We start from the raw sequence: 22,290 nt of genomic DNA on the forward strand, positions 1-22,290 counted from the left end.
TTTTGTGGGACTCAGCCTGGCACAGAGGGCTCCTTGGAGTTGCACTCAGCTTGTGTCCCTAGTCCTCTGCCACTTTCCCTTACGCTCCAGCGACACCAGTGACTCCCCATGTGCCAACATGATGGCCATTCTCCGACCTCCACATCTGAGCTGTGTTCCCTTTCTGCAATGCCCTCCGGCTTCTGTCCTTCTGGACCTGACACAAATGTCACCTTCCCCTCCACCCATCCAGTGACAAATGACACAATCCCCTTCCTATTCTTACTTTTGGCTGACAGGGTATCCTAAGAGTTACAAATCTGATAGCTCCTCAGGACAGAAACCACGTATGATTCATCTCTGCAACCCCAGTGCACCTGATGGAAGGCTCGGCAGAATGTCACTTAGTGTGTGTTGAATGAAGCAGAGAGTCCCTGCAGAGAGGCCACCAGACACACCAACAGGACACTTACCTTACAGGCTACTCTGTGTGGGCATAATTTCCCAAACCCCAGTGGAGGCTGGATGCGGCGGAGCAGAGTGACCACATCGAGGTGTTTTATCCTTCCTCTGGAGACAAAGAACAGCATGAGGTCCAGGGAAGCACTGGCTGGCCTGAGCTTTCACTCCATCCCACCTTCTACAAAAATCATAGCCAACACTCCAGAAACAGCCCACACAAGTCACATGGAAGCCTTTCCAACTTACTTCGCCTCAGGGTCATACTCCGACCATATTCTTTTGAATTCATCTAAATGGTGAGGCCCCAGAATAGACCAGTCCCGGGTCAGATAATCAAAGTTGTCCATGATGACAGCCACAAACAGGTTAATGATCTGAAAAAGCACATCAGAGCAAAGCTGCTTCATCTTTAGTGGAATGGATGGGCTTAGACCCTAGTAAGGGCCTCCTAATTAATTATAAGAGTGAAACATTTGGAACCCACTTCTCTGAGGCCATAAAAACTTCCTTTCTGGAGAATGTTGAAGAAAAAGGCAGGCTTCCAGCTTTCCACAATGGCTTTGGTATAGTCCCAGGGGAAAGCAGGGGGCTGTGTCATCTGGCCTTGTCGACGCACACTGCAGTTTTATAATTCTGTGGCCACCAAATACCTCACACTGTTGAGTCACTATGTGCGGTGGCTTTGGAACTTCAATAAAGACACCAGCAGCCCTAAGAAGCTGGGGTGGTGACTGTCCCAAGCCTGTTAGGGAGCCTCAAACCCCTGCTCACAACGAAGGTGCACAGGCCTGCCTGTAACACACACCTGTTGAAGAAAAACCCCCAACCGCCAAATGAAGTCTAGAGTGCTCATCAACATACAATACCCCACAGTCATTCGAGGGGGCAACATCCGTGGTCTGAATCCCAAATGCCACACAAGCATCTGTCAGTTGAGAAAGAGAGCTGTCGTGATCACCCACCAGAAACGCGCAGAGCATGTAAAAACTGATGAAATAAACAATGGCGAAGTTGCTCCCACACGTGTACTCCTCCCCGGGGTTATAGTCCGACTCGGGGTCACAGAGCTTCCCCGGGAGGCAGGCCAGCATGATCTCCTGCCAGGCTTCACCCGTGGCACACCTTGTTGAGATTAAGAAGAAGGGCTTTAGTAGACGAAGGAGCGATTTGAAGCTTAGACCTTCACACTTTTAAGAATATTTTTTTTAAAACAAAATTTGTAATTAGAGCAAAACCTAAATGATTTGGGGGAAAAGCCAGTTCGAATGAGTGAAAATTCCTAAATTGAAATTCCTACTTATTTTCAAATGCAACTTCTCTGAGTGGAGGCCCTGCTATAGCTCCCTTTGATTTAAAACAATCATTTGATATAAGCACATCAATTCTTTCTGTATAAATGGATGTTTTTGTGTCTTCTCTTCTTTAAATGTTCATGGTACAATCTTAAAATAATTACTATTTCTAATGACCTAACACCTGACAACTTGATTAGATCCCCATTCAATTTTGTTGAAAGCAAAGAACTGAAAACTACCAAATTCTAAGTGACTCGTTATTCAATCAAGAGAATCGTTAGAAATTACCCGTATAATTTCTAGAAAGTTCTCTCACTTCAAGGCACCTTGTTTACAAAGCTAGTTAACTGGGGTTAAAAACAATCCTATAAAATCTGAAACTGTGCATCTTGGATGTTCCCTGTTGGCTGTGCAAAGGCCCTTTCTGTTCTTGCTATATTTCCACGTTCCTGGGTGTGTTCAAGTGCATGCTCCCATGCATAAGTATGTATCCTACCATTTTCCTGGTGGCCTTAGTAGCTTCCAAAGGGATAACCCTTTGATGACCTACTAGCTTCCAAAGGGATAACCCTTAAGCTGGCCACAGTCTGAATGACCATAGCAGTTTCCACAATCCAGCGAAATTCCTCTGACTGAAATGCTAAGGTCTTTGTTCAAGAATACAAAACAAATACAACAAGCCACCACCATCAGCCAGGAGGGGCCACACTGCTGTAACAGGGCACGTGTCCTGGGTCCCTCTGGAGCCCAGAGCCAGGGAGAGATGTGCCCTCGTGGGACGCAGTCACCTGAAGAGCAGCAGCACCGCCTGGGGAAAGGTCTGGAAATTGTTGTTCCTGTTGATCTGGTTGTTATCTCTCATAGCAACCTTCCCAAACATCTGGGTGGAGAAATTATTAGGGAAATAAAGATTTTGTTAAAAAAAAAAAAAAAAAGCAAAACTCTCCACGAAACCTATTCCACATGTGAATTTCGAACACAGGATTGATCAACACCTAGTAGGGCTCTCTCACAGTGCTTGGCACTTCATTCACTCAGCAAACATGGGGCGGGCACCGTGCTAACTGCTGGGAGCCCAGTGCCGAAGTCAGGAGCATCCTCACCTCAGGGAGTTCCTACCAGGCAACCAGACAGACAGCCCCTCCTGCAGAGAGCTGGCCTGATCCAGCCCGACAGGGAAGCGCATAACGGATCTGCAGCCAGGGGCTGGGGTCAGGAAAGGCCTCTGGAGGAGTGACATTTAGGCCCAGAACTGAAGGCACAGTGGAGGCTAGTCAGGTGAGCAGGAGGGTGGGGTGTCTGGGCAGAGGAAGCACTGCCTGCAAAGAGCAGAGGGGACACGGCCCAGGAGCCCCAGGAAATGAAAAGAACATGAGTGTGCACAGACAAAAGATCCAGCTACAGACAAACGTGGGGGCCAGTGAGCCACAGAGAAGAGAGAGGCCTTTCCTGGAAGGGCAAGGGGAAGTTAGCTGCAGGACTTGTAGAAAAGCAGGCCATTTTAGAAGAACCTGGCAAAGCCTCCTGAGCAAACTGGTGATGGTGTGTGCAGGGCAGCTTGCAGGTCTCCAAGACAGCTGTTTTGTAGGAGAACATCAGGTCATAAATGGCCATTTGGGGCACAAAGCATCCCACACTGAATTACAAGGGCTCAAGTAGGTCAACTCTTCATTCACAACTCCCAAATAGATCCCTATCGAACTGCAAATTTTTCTATGCCTTCAGATAAGGAAGCGCAGCCACCCCTCTGCCTTGGAATCACCCCACCTCTTTGACCCTTGCATCCCCCCTTATCTGAAAGACAGTATCCAAAACAGCAGAGCATGTGGCAGAGAGACCCCCCCAGGAGGTCCAGCAGGCTGCTCTCCACCTCCTTCTCCTCCTGGAGGCTGTGCCTACCCTGCTAGGGCTCAGCTCAGCAGTGAATGAAGCCCCAATCCCTTTCCACACCCCCAGAGAGGCGGGGAAGAATCCTGCAGCCCCTCAGCCATAGTCACAGAAGGGCCTGGTTTCGTGCTTCTTTTTTAAAAGGGCGCTATCCATGCCAAATAATGATCCCAGTGCAGCCCCCACCGTAGCATCTGGGAGCAGGTGGTTTTAAGTAAGAATCTAGCTGGTTGTGATAAAACATAACTTTCCAGGCCATCAACAGACTTTGGTATCATTAAATATCTTCTTAGTAACATCAGTACACAAGCCAAAACAATTACAGCTTCTCTCAGTGTGCTATTTCCTGTTGCTGAAACCAACTGTGGGTTTTCTCCATCAGTTGAGTTTCCCAAGACTCAGACTTGGGGGTGAGGAGTACCACTACCCCCAGGCTTCCCTGGCATGTCCCAACCTCTCCCTGCTCTTCTGAGCCTGGCTATCCCCCGCAGAGGCACTTGCCTGCAAAATCAGGACCCTGGCTTTCCATTCCCCCTGGCCAAGGCACATCTTGCCACAGATCTGGGGCTACCCAGCAAAGGGGACACAGGGGGAAAGTGGCTAGTGCTTACCTGCATGCCAATCACCGCGTAGATGAAGAACAACATGGCTATGAGGAGGGCTACATAGGGCAGTGCCTGGAAGAAGGAAGCAGTTGGCTCAGTGCCCGCCTCTCCCCCTCCCCCACACTGTGACTGCTCGGGTATAGAATGAAGGCCCAACACAGGGCCACATGCTTCTCTTTTCTGGGTTATGCTGAAAGAACGTCGACAGTAAAGGAGGACTTTTTAAACCCCAGCCCAGCACAATAACTTCAGTCCTTAGTGTACCATCCATGCACACACCTAGTGTTACGAATCTATGGGCAGGATATGCTTTCCACCATCATTAACAGTATAACCTGACCCTAAATAAAAGGTGTCAGGGCAGACGTATCACCCACACAATAATGTTTATATGCATCATTGGATTCCTTTGTGAAATTATCATAATTGATCAAACCATTCCAGAACACTGGATATTTAGATTGTTTCCACTTTCTTTCGTGGGCATGTTTGGGGTGGGGGCGAGGTCTATTGTAGATCACACTTTGCAAAGGAACATCTTTGTGCAAAACCACCCATGTCTGCTTCAGGTGAGGTCTTGGGAGTGAAATTACTGGGGCCAAGGGGAAGAACCACTTTCTGCCTGCTATTGCAGAAAGCAAGACATCTTTCTTAAAATGCACACTTTCTGAAAGAATGCGAGTTGGCGGTTGGGTCAGGGAAAAGAAAGGGAGCTAGCTGGGTGGTCGCCAAACCTGGACTCTCCTTAAGAACACTAGATACAGGTATGTATGTGTGGGGTCAGACCCCTGGTCCTCTCATCCCTGTTCCTCAACTATTTATTTTTAGGACATGTCGTGTGACATGCACATGGTACACCTCCAGGTAGTGGCCAGAGCACTCATGGCGAAAGTATCTACTTTTTCTTTTATCCACAAAAGGTCATCAGAAAGCCAGTGGCTAAAAACCTTCCCACTGTGCGTCCACTCTGGACCTGGGGCTGCTTGCCCAGCCCAGTGCGATAGCACTGTCCTAATGGCTGACCGCTGGCCAGAGCCCCACAGGGTTAGCTCCAGGCTTTCCTCACCGTACCTATACACATTTTCTTCCTAGATTACTGAATCTTTACGAATTCTGTTGGCACTGTTTCTCAGTTTTTGTGAACTACCACTTTGTTCGATGAATTTATCCACAGTGGCCAAACTTTTAAAAAGAAAAAGTTTAATAATTTCTTTAGAAGTAAGTATGACATTATTGCATGAATCTATTTTTATAGCAGTTCACTCGAAAACTTTGGTACTTTATATTAATAACGAATGTCTGGGATTTGACCCCTTTCTGAGACCAAGGCTCACTTGAGGCCCTGCTCGCTCTCCCCGAGAGCTGTATCCCCAGTTCTGACCACCTCAGTTCCCTGCCAGAATCTGTGATTTCCCTTCTTTGAGTTTTTGGATCTACCCCCTTTCCCGGAAGCCATCCTTTCCCTTTACGTGTTAAAATCTTACCCAAGTAGAAAAACGCTCCCTGGGACGTTAACACCAGTTACCTCAGAGGTGGTGGGCTTAGCTTGAACTTTTTCTTTACGTGTCTTTGGATAGCTTCACTTGTCAAGGTGTTTATTTCAAATTAAAAATAGTCACGAAGATTCATGATTCACTTTCTAATACTTATACATAGCTACATTTCCCTTACATAGACGAATATTTTAAATAAGAATCTGTACCCCGTCCCTAGTTAATTCAGTCGGGAAGACTAGAATATCTGGGGTGGGGTACTAAAAGGTACAGGAGAAGCTGGGTCAGTCCTGGTTCAGGCTGCACCAGCCTGGAGAGTCACAGATGACAAGTGAGGCCTGGCTTATGCCCAAATGTCCTCAATGCTGTGATCCTTGCAGGTATTGGGTACTGCAGAGATTGGGGATGGTGTGCTGGCTCAGGTGGAGTAGTCTCTGATTCATATCTAGACCAGCCAACAGAGAGGACCGTGGCAGCCTCAGGAGGAAGAGCTGTCCTGGCAAGAAGCTGTTCACTTTACGGGCGGTCTGCTGGGAGCTGCCCTCTCTCAGATGTCACCCTCCACCACTGGGCATTCCAGAGAGGACTGAGGGGCTTGGAGACTCCCCATCCCTATCCATCTGAGAAACATTACACCCCTCCTTAACTGCAAGTCCTTAGTGCCTTCTGTTTCCTTTAAGCAAGAATCCTGTCTGATTCACCAAGGACAGCTGGGTCAGGTGCCTCCATGTTCCACATCCTCTATTGACCGAGGGGGTCACAGTGGCCATGTGGAAGGGAGTCCAGATCCTCCACGACAGAGGACACTCACTGGCTCACATGTGATCTCCAAGAGCAACAGAGAAGCCCCCGGCCTGGCTCTTACCTGAAAGGACTTTATAAAAGTCCACAGCAACGTCCGGATGCCTTCCCCCCTGCTGAGAAGCTTCACCAACCGCATCACTCGGAAAAGACGGAAAAAGGTGATGGAGATTCTATTGCTCTCTTCAGAGTTCTGAAGGGTTATCATGGAGAGGTCAAACCCAATGCAAAGTAGAACATGCAACACTTTCAGAAAAACAGCAACAGATGCAAACAAAGGTGACAGAGGTAAGAACAGAAGATGTGTTTCTAGGGCCTTTTCACCTTGGAAAGCATGATATGAAAGGAAGAGTTACATGCTAACAACACAGGGCTTGGGAAACTGCGTCCACACAGCACATGCATGTCCACGTGGTCAAGTGTGTTAAGAGGAGAACACCGGGCTGGTCAAGAGTACTGGACACTGATGATGAATGCAAACCACTGCAGACACTGTTTTGGAAGGACAACCATGGAGAATACAGAAACACTACTGGGAAACTCAGCATGGTCAAGGAAAAGGCCCAGCCCTGGGGGACTCGTCACTGATCTTACCCCGGGTGTGGCGGTTGGGACAGGGACATTTTCACTTTCAGTTGGCTTTAAGAAATCAAAGATTGACAATGTATTAATGAACAGAAAGGAAGCAGTGGTTCAGAAGGATGGGCCCCTCCCCACTTTTTAAAAACTTCTGGTTGGTGTCTTAGGACAACACGGCTGTTCCCTCCCTGAGAAAATGCCAGGGGCTCTGTCTGAACCTGGACTTGAGGGTGGGCAGCCTTTGACATAGGCTCAGACATGCTACTTTCTAATTCACATCCCAGGACATGATGCTCTGAGGTTGGCAGGCATCCAGTAAAAGAGAAGGCTGCAAGACCTCAGTTGTCCCCAAAGACAGACATGCAGAGTGGGACCCTGCTTCTCACAGGCAGGCTAGTTCTCTTTGCTGAGGCAGGACTGTGGGTCTGGGGAACTAGCTGCCCTGCAGCAGGCCACTCCTAACCCCGATGAACAGGAGGAGTCTACCAAACGGGGCAGAGTGGTACCTGCCTACACCCCACATGCCTCCTGAGCCACATACCTGGGAAGGGCTGCTGAGGAGGTGGGCAAACCAAGTCAGTGTGAGTGGAGAGGGGCTGGTTTCCCCACAGAAGCCTTCAGTGCCCAGCCTACAGCCCTGACTGCTGTCAGAAAGACAGCGCTCAGCCCCGTGGGACTCTTGGGCAGCAGCAGCTTAGGACCAGCTTGCCCTGAGTTTCTGCACTTCCACCTCATCCAGGGTCTGGCTGGGCACCTATAGTTCAGGTCACAGTGGGCTGAACCACACCACTCATCACCCTTTGGGCACCTGCCTCCCCTTCAGGCAGGGACCTTGCTTCACTCAGTGCCCAGCATGCAGTCTGGCACTTATTAGATATTCAGTGTTGAAGAAACTGGAAAGAGGTTGTAAGCAAGCTCTAACAAAACAGTAAGGGCTGAACAAGAGACAAGGAATGACGGCCTCTCTGTTCCCTTTAGGAGGGTACCCTCCACTGAAGCAGCTGGTCTACCTGGTAACCGACAGAGGAATGAGCCAGTTCTTGGGGACCTGGAACTGCTGAGTGGTCCCCAGGGTTTCTAGGGAGCCTACTGCATGGCGTGTCTGCACAGCTAAGGGATGTATGCACACGCATAGATGGTGCGCACTAATCTGAGTGGTTCTCCTCCCTTGGGATACAGGGAAAGGGCTCCGTTCTGAATTCTCACTCTCATTAACAGCTGCCTCCTGAGACCAAACATAAAATTCATGGAAAAGAAGGAGTTGGGGTACATCCTATCAGAAGTGAAATTCAGCAATGTGAGGACAAACCCAGGACTAACTGGTTCTGATAGGGTTCCATAGGGGTCCCTGATTCACCCAGGATGCTCAGAAGGTGAACCCTCTAATGGCACGGTCCAAGCCCCAGTCACTGTCTTTGATTTTCCTCTTCTTTTCTCTCACCTCAAGACAAAGAACATCTTAAAGGGACAGATGATGGTTTTAACTTATGACTTTAACAAATGGAGGAATTAGTGCTCTAAAGTTCTGTCTCCCAATCTCCCTAAGGCTGTGTGCATGAGGCTTTTGGGTCTCACCCATGCAGCTGGAGTGGGAGGGTGTGTGAGTATGTGGGGGTGTGTGCATGCACGCCTCTGCCTGCCTATGCTCAAGGGGGCCAGGATGTGCCTAAAACAGAGCACTCTACGGTGATACTTTTGAGATGTCCATAACTTCTGTGTTAGACCTGCAAGAATAAGAGGGCTATTGGTCAGGGAAGACACTCTCTGGCTACGATCTGGCCCCAGCCCCTTCTGCTTGTCCTCCCCATCTCATTCCAAGTCTGATGGACCTCTCGGTGCCCCCTCCCTCAAAATGTGGTAAAGTCAGTGGCCAAACTGACATTTGAAGTGCACATCTCTTTTCCAACTGACACCTTTGAAGTATGACACATATTGGACTATGAACTTGAAACCCTGGATATTCTTAAAAAAAAAAAAATGAAGAGGAGAACCAGACAGCATTTGTGGAGGGACACGTCAGCACAACATGCAGAAAGGACAGAACAAACAGCACAGCAAGCCACATGCACCCCCAGTGCAGCCTGTGACACCTCCTCCTTCCCTCAGTGCCATGCTGGGCAGGGAGCACTGCCGTGGGGGAGGATGTTGCTGGCAGCACTGGAGGACGGTGCAAGTTGCCAAAATATCTTACAAATTGGAAGGACCCTGAAGATGGCTTTGCCCAAACTACAGATGCCAGCCAGATGCAAAGGGCAGGCCAGCTCTCATCCTGGACTGCACATTCCAACTGCCTGGGGCTGGCTCTTTTGCAGAATCTGATGCCCGGGTGACACTCCAAGGATTCTTATCTCCTTGGCTCTCCTTGGCCAGAGCTTTGGGAGTTTTAAAAGCTCCCAGGTGATTCTAAGGTGCTGCTCGAGGGAACTCCAGTCTTAAGCCAGGGTAAAGCTGGGCACATCTTCAGGTGGTCACTCACGTCAACAAATTCCTTTTGGTCTGGATGGGCCATACAGAGGGGAGCCCCTAGAAAAGCCCACTCAGGCTGTTACAGCTAAGCAGTGGGTTCTTTTGGAGTTGATGAGGGCTCAGTACCCAGACGATGCAAACAGGTTAACTGCATCCCCATTTTGCCCACAGTGGGTGGAGGAGGCTTGGAAACACAGCTGGCTTTGGAGGCTGTGGTTGGAACATGGGTGAGCTGATGCCCTGCATGATCTCGGGATCAATGACAGAATGCCCTCAGAGGCTGAGACTGGGAAAGGGTTCACTCCCTGGGTAATTTTCCAAAGACAGCCACTAGGGCTGTGTGGTCAGCCTTCAGTAGAGAGGATTCCAGTGCCATCTCCAGGCTTGGGCTGGAGGCGCTCAGCAGCTCCTTCCAACCCTGAGGGTCACTGTCTTCAGCTGGGAACCCCACAGGGAGATGGCCCTCAGCCCCAGGAGGCCAAACTGTGTGCCTGGGTCCAGAAGTCTCCTTAGATCCTGGGCACACCTGATGACCCTCCAGCCCCTTCGCACAAGGTTCTCAGGCAGGCTCTTGAGATGTAGGTTTGGGGTCAGCCCCCAGCAACTACTGGAGCCAAACAATCCCTGAGCTTCCCAAGTGCAACCAAAGAGACCAGTCTGCACTTGCTGTATTAATCCCCATCTCTTCCCGGAAAGGCTTAGATGATGTGGTTTTCCACTCCAGACAGGAAGCAAACCAGCATCACAGAACATCCTGGAGAACCTGCTCTTTGGAGGTGGGAGTGGGGGAGAGCCTCCCTCTGGCTACTTCTGACCTGGCACATAACACTTCTGGGAGAGAGGGCTTTTGTATATGGGAATGCTGAGCCTATGTCCTGGTCCCTGGAAAAAGGCTGGCACCTGGAACGGAGGGCTGAACAACCAGAAGCTGAGTACAGCTGTCGGTCACCAGGTCAGGGACAATTCCTGGGTCCCTGGGAGGGAGCTCCTTACTAACTTTTCACATGCCTTCAGTAAGTAAGAACAAGGCAGTCATAGCTTCTGCACAAGTATTTGGCCTCCCCAGCAATAATGATAGTGGGAAAGGACTCAGTGCCGGCAACAGCCACTGCCTGGGTTAGGGAAAGTGGGGTTCTGGGTCATTTTACCATTCGAGGCACCAATAGGCATCTGAGGGTGAGCAAAGGCGAGCCTGCCAGTCATCATCTGACATTTTAGCAGCTTGATGATGTTATGACCAGATGTGATAAAGACAAATCTGTGAGAGCCATCAAACCATGGTCAGAGCAAGGGGTGGGGGGGAGGTACATAGGCAGGGGCAGCAGGAGGGGGCTGAGGGGGCATCAAGCAGGACAACAGAAAGGGCCATCCAAAATGTTTTTGCAAACTACAAACGCAAGCTAGATTTCTCATTTGCAGGCCAGATCAATCATTCTTGAAGACAATGCTGGCAAGCCACACAGCCAAGCATGACTGGCTAAGATGGCCCTGGCCAGACCCCAGGTGGAGACTGGGACCCAGGGGATGGGAAACAATTTAGATGACCACAACCCATAAATAGCACACCCTGTGAAACTCAGTGAAAACCAAAGGTGGGGAAGCCACAAACAGGTATACAGTCTTTAAAGTGCTTTTGCTTTAACAACGACATCACCGTATATATGTTTATATATACTTGCCGCTACAATTTTCTAAAAATAAAACCAACATGAAAATCAATTAGGCAACAGAAAAGAAAGATCAACAGAGGTTGGGGGAGAGAGCACAGCAAGTTAAATATTGCAAAAAATGATGACTTATCGTAGCTAAAAACAGCCGACATGGACAAAGGGTGTTCAAGCTGAGCTAACCCAGGAGCTTGGGGGGTAAGGCCAGCCCAGGGATAGGATGTGCGTTGCTCCTCTGGGGAACCTGGCATGTGTGGGAGAGGGGGCTGGAGGAATTGACAGCTCCACCACTAACAGTTACACCGTCAGAAGTTAAGGACATCCAGTCTCTTTTATCTTTGTGCTCATAGCCTGCAAACTGTACGTGCCCAGGACACATGTGTTGAGAGACTGAATACATGAGAAGGTGGCTTTGAGCATTTGCCCTGCACTGCCGCCCAGCCCAGAACTGCTGAGACCTCCCAAGGGGTTCTACCGGCCCAGGGCGGACAGCTGGTTTTGCCACCAGCTGAGGGAGCTTTTGTCTCGGGCTATATCTGACCAGGGGAAAAGTCACTGACTAGAAAATGGTATAAGAATGGTCACCGGCGTGATTTTGAAAGTCTGACTGAGTGCCAGAAATGGGCCCAATGAAAGCCTGTTTTGTGCAGACACCCCAAAGTCAAATGCTAACTAGAAAGTTCAGTGTGCGTTTTTGTACCACTGCAGCTTTCCTGATGGATGACACATGAAGAAGGATATGTCTGCGACACTGATGAGCAAGGCAGGGCCAGAGGGGACAGGCACGGTGTGCTCCTGCCCCCAGCATATGGAGGGGCAGCCGGAAAGCTGGGCACGTGCTGTCAACCGAGGGCACCAGCGCCACACCTTGCCAGCCAGCGGGGGGGGGGGGGGGGGGGGGGAGAGATGAGGCATTGGGAGAGCTGGCTTGTTGGCTCAGTGAACAAACCTCGGCCACATCCTGGTACCCAGAAACCCAGCATTTATGCCCACCACCTGCACATCCCTTTCAGCACGGAGCACTCCAGGGAGAACTGCTGAAACTGTAGTTTATTCTGTTTTCATTTCCATTGCAGGCCATCTCTGACTTACATAAGGGTCTGTGCCAGAATTTTCACATAAGCAGACTTTGACAAAGGTTGTAAGTGCTTTACGTCAGGAGATGGTTAAGCAGGCAATGTCTGGTCATAAACTCAGGAGAGAGCTCATGGCAGCCCAGTTAGGGTCCTGCTGTTCTGCCATTAGCATTAGATTATTTTATAACCAAACATAATTTACGCATTATGAATGACAATTTTATAGCTGAGTTATGGGATACTTCACATAAAGTGGAATTTACCTAAGTCTGGGCTCACGGAGGTTGGGGGATGTATCTTCCTGGGTCTAGGAAAATACCACTTTAGTCCCTTGTCATGGCATGGATTGGGGTGTTGTGAGGCATCCATCACACCCTCGTGGACGTGCCTTACAGTCCATTTCACTTGTTAGTCCATGGAAAATCTACACTTGGATAACAGCCTTTATCTCCCTAATACTTTAAGTTTTGTAACCAGTGTTTTCACAAATATCTGCATCATTTTATTCCCCCGACACACCTATGAAGCAGGGAGGGCAGATATCATTCGCCCCAGCTGATCCATGGGGAACTGAGGCCCAGGTCCAACAAGTCAGTTTTGAACCAAGACCAGAACTGTCAGGCCTTAGGAGTGCCGGGCCGGTGGCCGTCCCACTGGTCTGTGATCTAGGCTTAGCTTAGCCCCAAAGCAGTGGTATAAAGAGGGACTGCACCATCCTTATTTGATACAGGCTGTCTGGACACCAGGACAGGCCGTACAACCCTGCAGATGTCAGCCAGGCAGAGCGAGGAGGCCCCTTCCCAGCCAGGGGTGGGGGAGGAGGGCGGGGCTGGCCACATGGAGCAGAAAGCCAACACCACACAGCAGTCCCACCCCATGCTCCATTCATCCCCGCCACGGGCTCTACACAACTGGGGCACACACACTGGACACCCACTAAGACTTGTGACAAACTGGGGACAGACCAGGTGAGGAGGGCCATTTGTGCCTGCCTCAGGCCCTTCTGATTTAGGCATGGGTTAGATCCAAGAACTACTGGCAGGAGGCAGTGCTCCCCTTTCGGGAGCCTCTTAATTTTGAAGGAGGGTTCTCCGGATGGTTCTGGAAGGGTGGGTCACTCCACCTACCACACTGCTACTGCACTTGTTTCCTTATTAAAGGGCTCAATCAAGTGCAACAGAAGAGAATGGACACCCTGTCCTCATACACACTCAGCCCTCCTTCCCCTGGTCCATGAGATCACCATCATCTGGTGAGCTAGGACAGGGGGTACTCCCCAGTGTCACCAGTCAGACTCGCAGGTGCACACGATACAGGCGAAGTCTGCAGCAGTCACGTGTTCATGGCGCGGCTGTGAAGCCCCGCCCCCCTTCCCTTCACAGAACTATCGTGGGTACCAGGGCACCTGTTATGAACTCCATTTTGCAGCTGGAAAAATCTGAGGCACGGGGCAGTCGGGTGCCCGGCCGAGGTCACACAGCTAGCGCGTGCCAATGTTCACATTCTCACGTAAATTAACTCCCGGCCCTTCACAGGCTCGTAAGAACCTCTTTTTTTAAAACAACGTTTGGTTCCAAAATGGCCATTCCACATCTCCCTCTCCACCCTCTTTCAGGGGAAGGGGGTGGGGCGGGGGAGGGGAGGCTGCCAAATGTTCTTCATCTTTTAGAACGAAGGTATGCCCGAATTTCTTAAGTGTAGAGAGACCCGTGGATACGGCTTCTAGGCTCCTGAGTGTCAGACTTAACAGAAACAATCACGTCACAGGACACAAAGTTTGCTACTTACATTCACTTCAGTTATAGCAATATCAACGACGCTACCAACAACAATTAAGGCATCAAAAGTGTTCCATGCATCAGTGAAATAGTGCTGTTAGGGCAAGCATTCAGAAGCCACAGAGGAGAGGAAGCACCACAGGAAAAAAGAAGAAAAGGACAGTGTTATAAAAAGGGAACATTCTAGCAGTATGCCACCCGGCTACTTGAAAAAAAGATCACTCTAAAACAAACACGTTACAGGTACGTCACTTTGGGTGCTGCCGCTGACACAGCAAATAAACACGGTGAGAGACGCCTGTCTTGCCCTGCCTACCAGCGGCTCAGGAAACGCCGCCCGAGCCGGCCCTCCGAAAGGTGCTCTGAGTCTGCGAAGGCCTGGGGGAAAGCTCGACCCTCACGAGCCTCTTGTCCAAGCTCTCGTGAGGAAATTCCTGGTTTTAGATCCAGTGAGGTTGGGGCCTGTGACTTGTCCAGGTGATGCCAGTGCGGGGCGGGGAGCGGAATGTGCAGACAGAGAGAGGACACGAGGCGGGCGGCCGCGGCGGGCGCATACTCACGTCGGCTTCGCTGAGGGCCACGTCTATAATGCTGCCGATTACGATGAGGGAGTCAAACGTGTTCCAGGCGTCACTAAAATACCCCTGGACAGAGCAGGCAGGGGGCAGACGTTTATGAGCACGTAGGAATGGAAACGCCACACGGATCATACGGGGACGTGTCGGATGCCCCGCCGTACCCATGGCAACCAGGTGGGGTGGGAGAGCCAAAGGGAGGCAACGGTACCGTCCAGGGGCGGAAAGGGACACAGGCTGGGGTGCACCTGCATGTGTGAGAGAGGGCGCGCACGCACGCACGCACACGCACGCAGGCACAGCGCACGCACGCACGCACGCACGCACGCATGCGCCGTGCAGACCCATGGCCCCGAGCGGCCCCAGACCAAGCGGGGTTTGTGCAGGGCCGAGGGGCCTCCGAAAACCCTGCCCGTGCAACTAGGGCCACAACTTCAAACCGTCACAGGAGGGTGCGCGACCCTTCTAAGTTTGCAACCCTTACACAGAAGAGTCAGCAGGCCCTGCCCCTACCCCTTCCCCAAGTCTTTTCTCTTCTCCCAATTGAAGAGCACTGTGACCAGCCTTTCACACGTTCTTCTTTCTATGCTCTTAAATCAGTAACTCCTCCGGCTCCTCACCAGTGCAAGGATTATGAAAGGTGTGCTCTGTCCTCACAGAGCCCTTGGCCTCACTGGGACAGAGGCACAGTGAGGCACGCAGTCCAGGGCACAGAGTTGCGGGGCGGGGGGGGATTCACTGCAGTCTGTGGGGAAGGGGGTTGTGTAGGGAGCCCACACAGGTCTTACAAGGGAAAAGCGCCGTCAAGGGTGATGATGCACTAAGGCTCCCGTTGGCCTCGAGAGAATCCTCCTTGTACCCCAGCTCTCCTCCCTTCTCTCTCCACCCTCCAGGCTAGGAGGACTCCTTGCCATCCCTCAGAAGCACTAACAGGTTCTTCCCCCTCTCTCAGCTGCAACAGCAATCCCAGCCCTCTCCACACAGACTCTGCCCAAATCCACTTCCTCCTTCAAGGTCAGACCAAATGCCAGCTCCTTGAAGGGATCTTTTCAGATCCTCCTGATCTCTGCTCTGCCTCTCACATGTCCTCATCACTGAATTTGGGGTCTTTGTCTGCAGCTTTAACCCACTGAAAGCCCCCTGAGGATGAGTACCGTGCTGATTCTTCTGTCCCCTCCTCCACTAGCCCCACTATCTACCCCAGAGCCTTGATCCCATTGCTCCACACACTGCAATGTCTCTTTCTTCCACTGACCTAGCATCCTACCATCATCCAGATCCTATCTTGCAACAAGCATGAAGGCACGATGTCCCTGTGACTTATAAATCCGTGTATATCTATGTGGCATACATTTTATGTATGCGCTCTTGAGGGCTCAGCACAGTAGGGGCTAAATTCGTGCCTGCTGTCTCCTGACAGCCTCTGGAAACTCTTGGTCAGAGCGGTGGGGGTGGGCACTACGCATAGAGGCTTCTGGTTGCATGGTCGATGACTCTATCTGAAAATCAACTGTCTTTTCAAAAAGTCAGAACATGTTTTGGAAATTAAAAAAAAAAAAAAATCCAGGTCTGAAATATATAAAAAGGGGCCAAGCATGGTTACAACTGGGTACACTTAGTGAAGATAAAGAAAACCAGAACAGAAGGTACTTTGAAGTTTCAGGTCCCATCAACTTGTGATCACATGCAGGCCCCAAGAAAGCCACTGCAGAGCCCTAGCCTTCGATGACACGATAGAAAGTGTGCACGTGCTGGCCATCCTAATAACTGGAGTGGGCTGTTTGTTCTAGTTACTGTTGATCACGCACTCCAAGTACAATTATGGGGGAGCTATGACACTAATTGATGGCCTGGACTTTTAAAAATTTCATCTTAAATGATGTAAGATTTTCCCACCCAATCTGCCATGACCTCTCACCCACTCTTCACCTCTCCCTTCCCCTCCTCTGTCACACGTTGCCTCACTGACTGGCATCCTCCCAGACCCCTCATCTCAGGCCTCCACAGAGTAAACAAACGGACTCTGCCTGCACCAACCCTGCCGACCTGTGTACACAAGTCTAATAGGACAAGTCTTAATGAACACCACGTTTTGCACCTTCTAGCTTTTCTTCCCAGTGCTCCGTGATTCTTGGCTGGCAGACTGGGGCAAGGCCAGCCACTCTGAGGGCTAGACTAGAGCCACTGAGCATGCTGGTCACGCTGGCCAGCCAGGACACAAAGAGCTTGCGTCTGGACTCAAAGGAGCGCACTGTTTCCTTCACAGAGAAGACCTCCTAACACAAAAGTCACTTGGGTCAAGTGCTAAGCGCTGCTGTGAGTGCCGGGGACCCTTATTTACATTGTGTGAATAGGTAACAAACAGGCATTTGACCAGCAGCTGTGCCACAAGCTACTCTGAGGACCAGAGCCTTCCCTTCCTGGATTTAAGAGCATCTCCAAAGCTAAGGACAGTATGGTGATCATTCCCATCTCCCCCAGAGAGGAGCCGATGCCTCACTGAGACAGCTGGGTGCCCATAACAGTCAGGCCTCTGGGGTATGGAGAGCAGCTGAAGACCCCGAGTTCCTCCTCCTCTCCTGCCCGGGCACAGGACCAGCCCCCGCCCATAGCTGTACCCCATGTGCTACTCCTCCCACTACAGTAGGCTCTTCACCTGAGGCCAAGGCCACCACCTGCACACCTACTTTGGACTTTATTCCTGAACAGCTCCTCCCCTGCTTTTCCAGAATTATCAGTACTTACCTCTGAATCATTCCCATTGGCCTACACACTATCCTCCAACTGGCCCATTCTGGCCACTGTGGTACATGAAATCACCTTAAACCAATGCAATAGGGGCTTCCCATTTGGGGTCCTGGAACATTTTGGCAATCTCATCAACTCTCTTCAGAAGATCCCACACACTCACAAATTGTGCCCAAGTCCTAGAGACTCCTGGACTGAAGGTACCTACACCTAATGCAGACAACGGGAGGCTCGAGCTGATGCAGGTCGCTGGAATCACAAGCTCAGACAAGGTGGCTATGCCAGGGGGCCAGCGGAGGCAGAAATTGCCAGGCTCTCTTTCTCCCCACCTGATTCCCTGTTTAGTAGCCTCCTATGTGATCAAATCACTGTCGAATGAGCAGGACTCAGTCCCCCACCCTTTTCCCACCAACATCACCACAGTGTCTGGGCAACCAAAAGATGAGACAAAGGGCTTCTGGCAGAGGACCCATCCCTGTGCCCTCTTCTCTTGGACAAAAATGACAGGTTCTCCTGACACTGAATGCCCAGGCCAGGGCCCCTCAAGTGGAACCAGCAGTCCCTAGCACTCAGCCAGAATCAACTCTTATTTTTTGTCCAGTCCTACTGGCTTGGAAAGACCAAGCAAGTCAGCCACATGTGATAATCTCTATTATTCAGAAACATGTCTGACTCAGAAATTTTAAATCATAAAGCAGACTCATGTGGGCATTAGGGCCAGGAACTTTCAAGACTTCCAAGAACTCTGAGAGTCTGTCAGTGTCCACGTCGCTCCTGACTGTGGGATCCTGGGAGCAGAGCTGGAACTCCAGCCGGGATATAGCACACAGGTGTGGTACATGTGTGTGTGTGTGTGTGTGGAAGGGGTAACGTGTTGGGGGGGTAACGTGTGTGGAACAGAAACAAGAGAAGCAACCCGAGTCTGGGTTCTTTTTGCTGCCTGGAGTCCCTCTCATCTGCAGATCTGAAGGAGCCCACACAAATCACCTGCTTTTGGGGTTTACCATGGCAGCCAGGTCACTCAGCAATTTCTGCCGGGGACTATTTGGGCAGTGCTGGACCCAAGAGATGACCCACAGTACCAGATTTCTGTAGACACCATAACTGACAGCTTTCTAACTAGCACAAGCCTGTCCAGAGGTCAAGTGGGGGCTTACCGGAAAGCATTCACCTTTGGCCACTCTACTCCGATCAAATATCCTGTGACAGAAAGTACCCTGCATACCATCTCATGTCAAGAGGCTGCACCTACAGGCTCATCTGTTTATGCCTTTCTTCATTCCACCCATCCTTAATGAGTGGCCAGCACAGAGCAGGCATTGTGTGGGATGCAGGAGACCCAGCCTGTGACCTCGAGCAGCCTCTCAGCAGTTAACGGAGAGATCCAAAGAAGTATTGATCATGACATCGCCCAGTAAGCATCTAGTGGACACGCAGGTGAAGGGAAGAACAGACTTTGGCCGAGCTGGTAGGGAGGATGTCACAGAGAAACCCACATTTCAGACGGGCCTCAGGCAATAACAAGGCAAAAGGGTTTTCATATACAGAAGCCCATGCCATGGAAAGGCCTGGCTTGTTAACAGCTAGGGATGGGGACTGTAGAAGGAATGACAGGGGAAGCAAGGTGGAAGTGCAAATGGGCCAAGGTTTGGTGGAGGACTTTGAACATGAAACTAAGAAAATTCTAAGGTGTGGGGTTTTTTTTGTTTTTTTGCTCAGGCAACAGGTGGCTGGTACCGGAGTTTTGCTGTGGAAGATGAGCAGAGAGGGGCTGGGCGGGGTTGTGGGACGGGGGAAATTTAGCAGTCCAGGGAAAGGAGGGGCAGGAGGTCTGGATGACATGGATGGCCGGAGAAGCTCTGGGCCTGTAAGGCATTTACCACGGGAGAAGGGGACCAGGAGAGCACCCTGAGAAGCTGTGACATCAAAGACACAGGCTGAGCCCACGAGGTCTGGTGCAACGTTCTAGCTAAGGAGAAGAATGTTTGGTCTCAAGTATTATTTGGCATTAAAACAGATCACCTAAAAGAGATGCGGTCACTGACAAACTGTAAAGACTATCAAATGTTCTTCCTAGGAGATGGAGGGTGTCTTCCAAAGAGATCGTTAACACTTTGTTAAGAGCCTGCATTCCTGCCAGGGGCCCTGGGACAGGGAATGCCGTCCCAGGAGGCTGGTGGCACCAATGCTGGTGTCCACGGTGCGGCGGCTCTGCACCGGTTTAGGAGAACAGCACCACAATACTCTCCTCTTCCCCCAAACCCAACTAGCCTTTACTTCCCCCAAGCCCAAGTGGCCAGGAGTACAAATTCGTCACTTTCGAGGTAGAACCAAGATCAAAATGCAGACCTGGGAACCAAGTGTGGCTCTTCGGGGAAAAGCCCGCGGCCGAGGCAGCTAAGCTGGCCTCGGGTACTTGCTGGACAAAGGCAGGCGACATCTGGAAGCACAAAGAGGGAGCCCCAGCAAATTGGAACTGCTCTTTATTCCTGCAGGAGCCAGTACTTTGGGGAAGGCCCTTCTTCTTCAGTTTCCTCCTTGGAGCAAGAGAATTCATTAGACAGGTCCCATGGCTTCCCCTGGGAGTACCAGAGGGAAAGGCCAGGGAAGTGGGCTTATCTTACTTCAGTTAGGACCTCCCTTTTAAAAGCCTAGGATGGCACAGTCACCTCCAAGTTAAAGCACAATCTAGAGTATGCAAGGTCAATGCCAGATGGTGGGTTTTCCCTTGGGGAGTAGATGTAATAAACTCAACCGCCTCCTTGCTTTCCCCTAATCCTGCTCTTCGGCTTCTTGCCACCTTGCACTCTTGCCTAGAACCAATGCTCAGAACAGCTCTTCCCATTCAGTGAGCCTCATTCCCCGGCCAGGGCAGCTCCCCAGCTCTGGGTTTCCTACCTCTGCCTCTCTACCTCAACCCCTCCCCTCCCTGCTTATGGAGGCGGGATGACCTGACCTGCTGAGTTCTCAAACCACTTCTCCCTAAATGTGTGCTCTTGGCAGGCCCCACCTCTCTGGCAGGTTCTTGAATACAGAAGTCCCCACGGTCAGGTTTCCCAACTTCTTTTAACCCATCCTCCTCACGGTGCCTTCTCATCCATCAGGAAGGATTTTGTCCAACTTCACTTTCTGTATCTGAATCTCAGCACAGCTGCAACCCCATCTCTCCTGACAGATGCTGGCAAGTTTTCCTAGAAGGTGTGCCCCTCACTGTGGAGAACACTGCCCCAAGGGGCCCTGTAACCAACTCCTCACAGAGACGAAGGCTTTCCTGAGAGGAGACCCATGGGCTAGGGTTCCCATGCGGCCCTCTGTCCCATGCAGCCATCTCCTGGAAGACTCTCCCTTCAGCAGCCTCTATGACCTTGCTCCTCAGCCTGAATTCCTCTCTGATGAGAGAGGAGGGGTCTCACTGCTTCTTAGTCAAAGCCTACTCCCATGGGCTTGCTTTGTCAACCCAGAAGAGAAAAACAAGGAAAAGTCAGGGAGCATTTAAAGAAAGGCTTTCTTTCTTTTTTTTTTAAATTTTATTTTATTATGTCATGTTAGTCGCCATTCATTACATAGTTAGTTTTTGATGTAGTGATCCATGATTCGTTGTTTGCGTATAACACCCAGTGCTCCATGCAATACGTGAAGGGCTTTATTTCTTGGTGAAATGATTCTCTCCCCATCCTCAACACAAAATCTGTCTATCCTGGCTTCGGTGAGTGCAGAAATAGCACTCCTCAAGCACAGAGATGCTCCTATTGCTGTTTCATGCTACGGAAATATCTTGCTGGGCAAAACAACAAAGCAGCACCACTTCTAGCGGAAATCACTCATTTTAAAACTCTGATTAATCAGTACTGATTAAAAATTAGCTACTCATTTCCCTCCTGATATCACCAGTCTGATCACATACCACCAAAACCCTCCTCCCGGGTTTGGTATCAGTGGTTTACTAGGCAGAGGAGTGTACGAGCCCTTTGGTGCACGAGCCCGCTAGTGGGTGCACATTCACACACGGACACACACGCACTCTCACGCACACATGCCATGGGCGAGTGTGTCTTCTCTTCAGCCCAGAGCAAGCTCTGAACATTTCAGAGCTTAATCACCAGGCAAGGGAAGACAAGACAAGGGGATCTAGAAACGTTCCGTGGGTAGGTTCCGTGTTGTCTCTCTCAAGTCCTTTTGATGTTCTTACTTGGCAACCTTTTTCATCAACCCAGACAACTACTGTTCAGAGAAGTAAAGGTGACAGGGAAGCAAACCAAAACTCTCAAAGGAAATCAAGATGAATTTGAAAAAGGAGGAGATGTTTATGTATGTAGATATGGACAAGTCACAGTACATAACATCTGGCCATGCATAAGGTGCCAAATTTGACCCCGCTGCAATCACCCCAAGTGATCACTTACAAGTGTCCTTTCTTTTTGGTCCACAAAGATCTGATAAAGATTGCATTAAAATTAATTCAAATTAAAGAAAGGAACAGTTTGGGATTAGAATTCCAAGGAAATATGGAGTATGTGAAACCATCATATCATAATCCAAGTCTCAGTAAAACCAGCGTTTTAGGCATAAGGTGTCTTACACCCAGCCGAACCAACAACCGGGTCCCCAGATTCTGTCACTGCCTCATACTGAGAGTTTGGGGGCTTTGCTAGCAAATAAGCCGAGGGTCCAACGTCCCCCAGCTCAGCCTGGATTTGCTCCTCCGTCTACAGTTTTAGAACAAGGGGGCCATCGTGACTTGACGATGATGGTGGTGGCCGTCACGGTCAGAGTACTGACTCATGACAGCATGTTACTACATGCCAGGCACTCTTCTAAGCATGGCACAGATAGTGAATCTTCACCCCTCCCAACCACCTTGTGAAACAGGGCTGGTAGT

At 50.4% G+C, this 22,290-nt stretch overlaps 1 protein-coding gene across 1 annotated transcript in view; it reads right to left on the minus strand.

Annotated features, from left to right (window-relative positions):
- The window catches only part of CACNA1D (calcium voltage-gated channel subunit alpha1 D), a 295,614-nt gene that overhangs the window by 33,277 nt on the left and 240,047 nt on the right, over positions 1–22,290 (minus strand). Inside the window, exons 30-36 of the mRNA XM_045862169.3 lie at positions 14,649–14,732; positions 6,587–6,715; positions 4,235–4,300; positions 2,525–2,616; positions 1,404–1,563; positions 688–815; positions 453–549 (exon numbers count right to left, since the gene is read on the minus strand). Coding sequence (XP_045718125.1) covers positions 453–549; positions 688–815; positions 1,404–1,563; positions 2,525–2,616; positions 4,235–4,300; positions 6,587–6,715; positions 14,649–14,732 — 756 coding nt within the window. The remainder of the gene's footprint in view (positions 1–452; positions 550–687; positions 816–1,403; positions 1,564–2,524; positions 2,617–4,234; positions 4,301–6,586; positions 6,716–14,648; positions 14,733–22,290) is intronic.

This window comes from Mirounga angustirostris, unplaced genomic scaffold (genome assembly GCF_029215605.1).
Source record: "Mirounga angustirostris isolate CCGP_5_RB_7025 unplaced genomic scaffold, mMirAng1.0.hap1 SCAF_1, whole genome shotgun sequence".
NCBI classification, from domain to species: Eukaryota; Metazoa; Chordata; class Mammalia; order Carnivora; family Phocidae; genus Mirounga; species Mirounga angustirostris.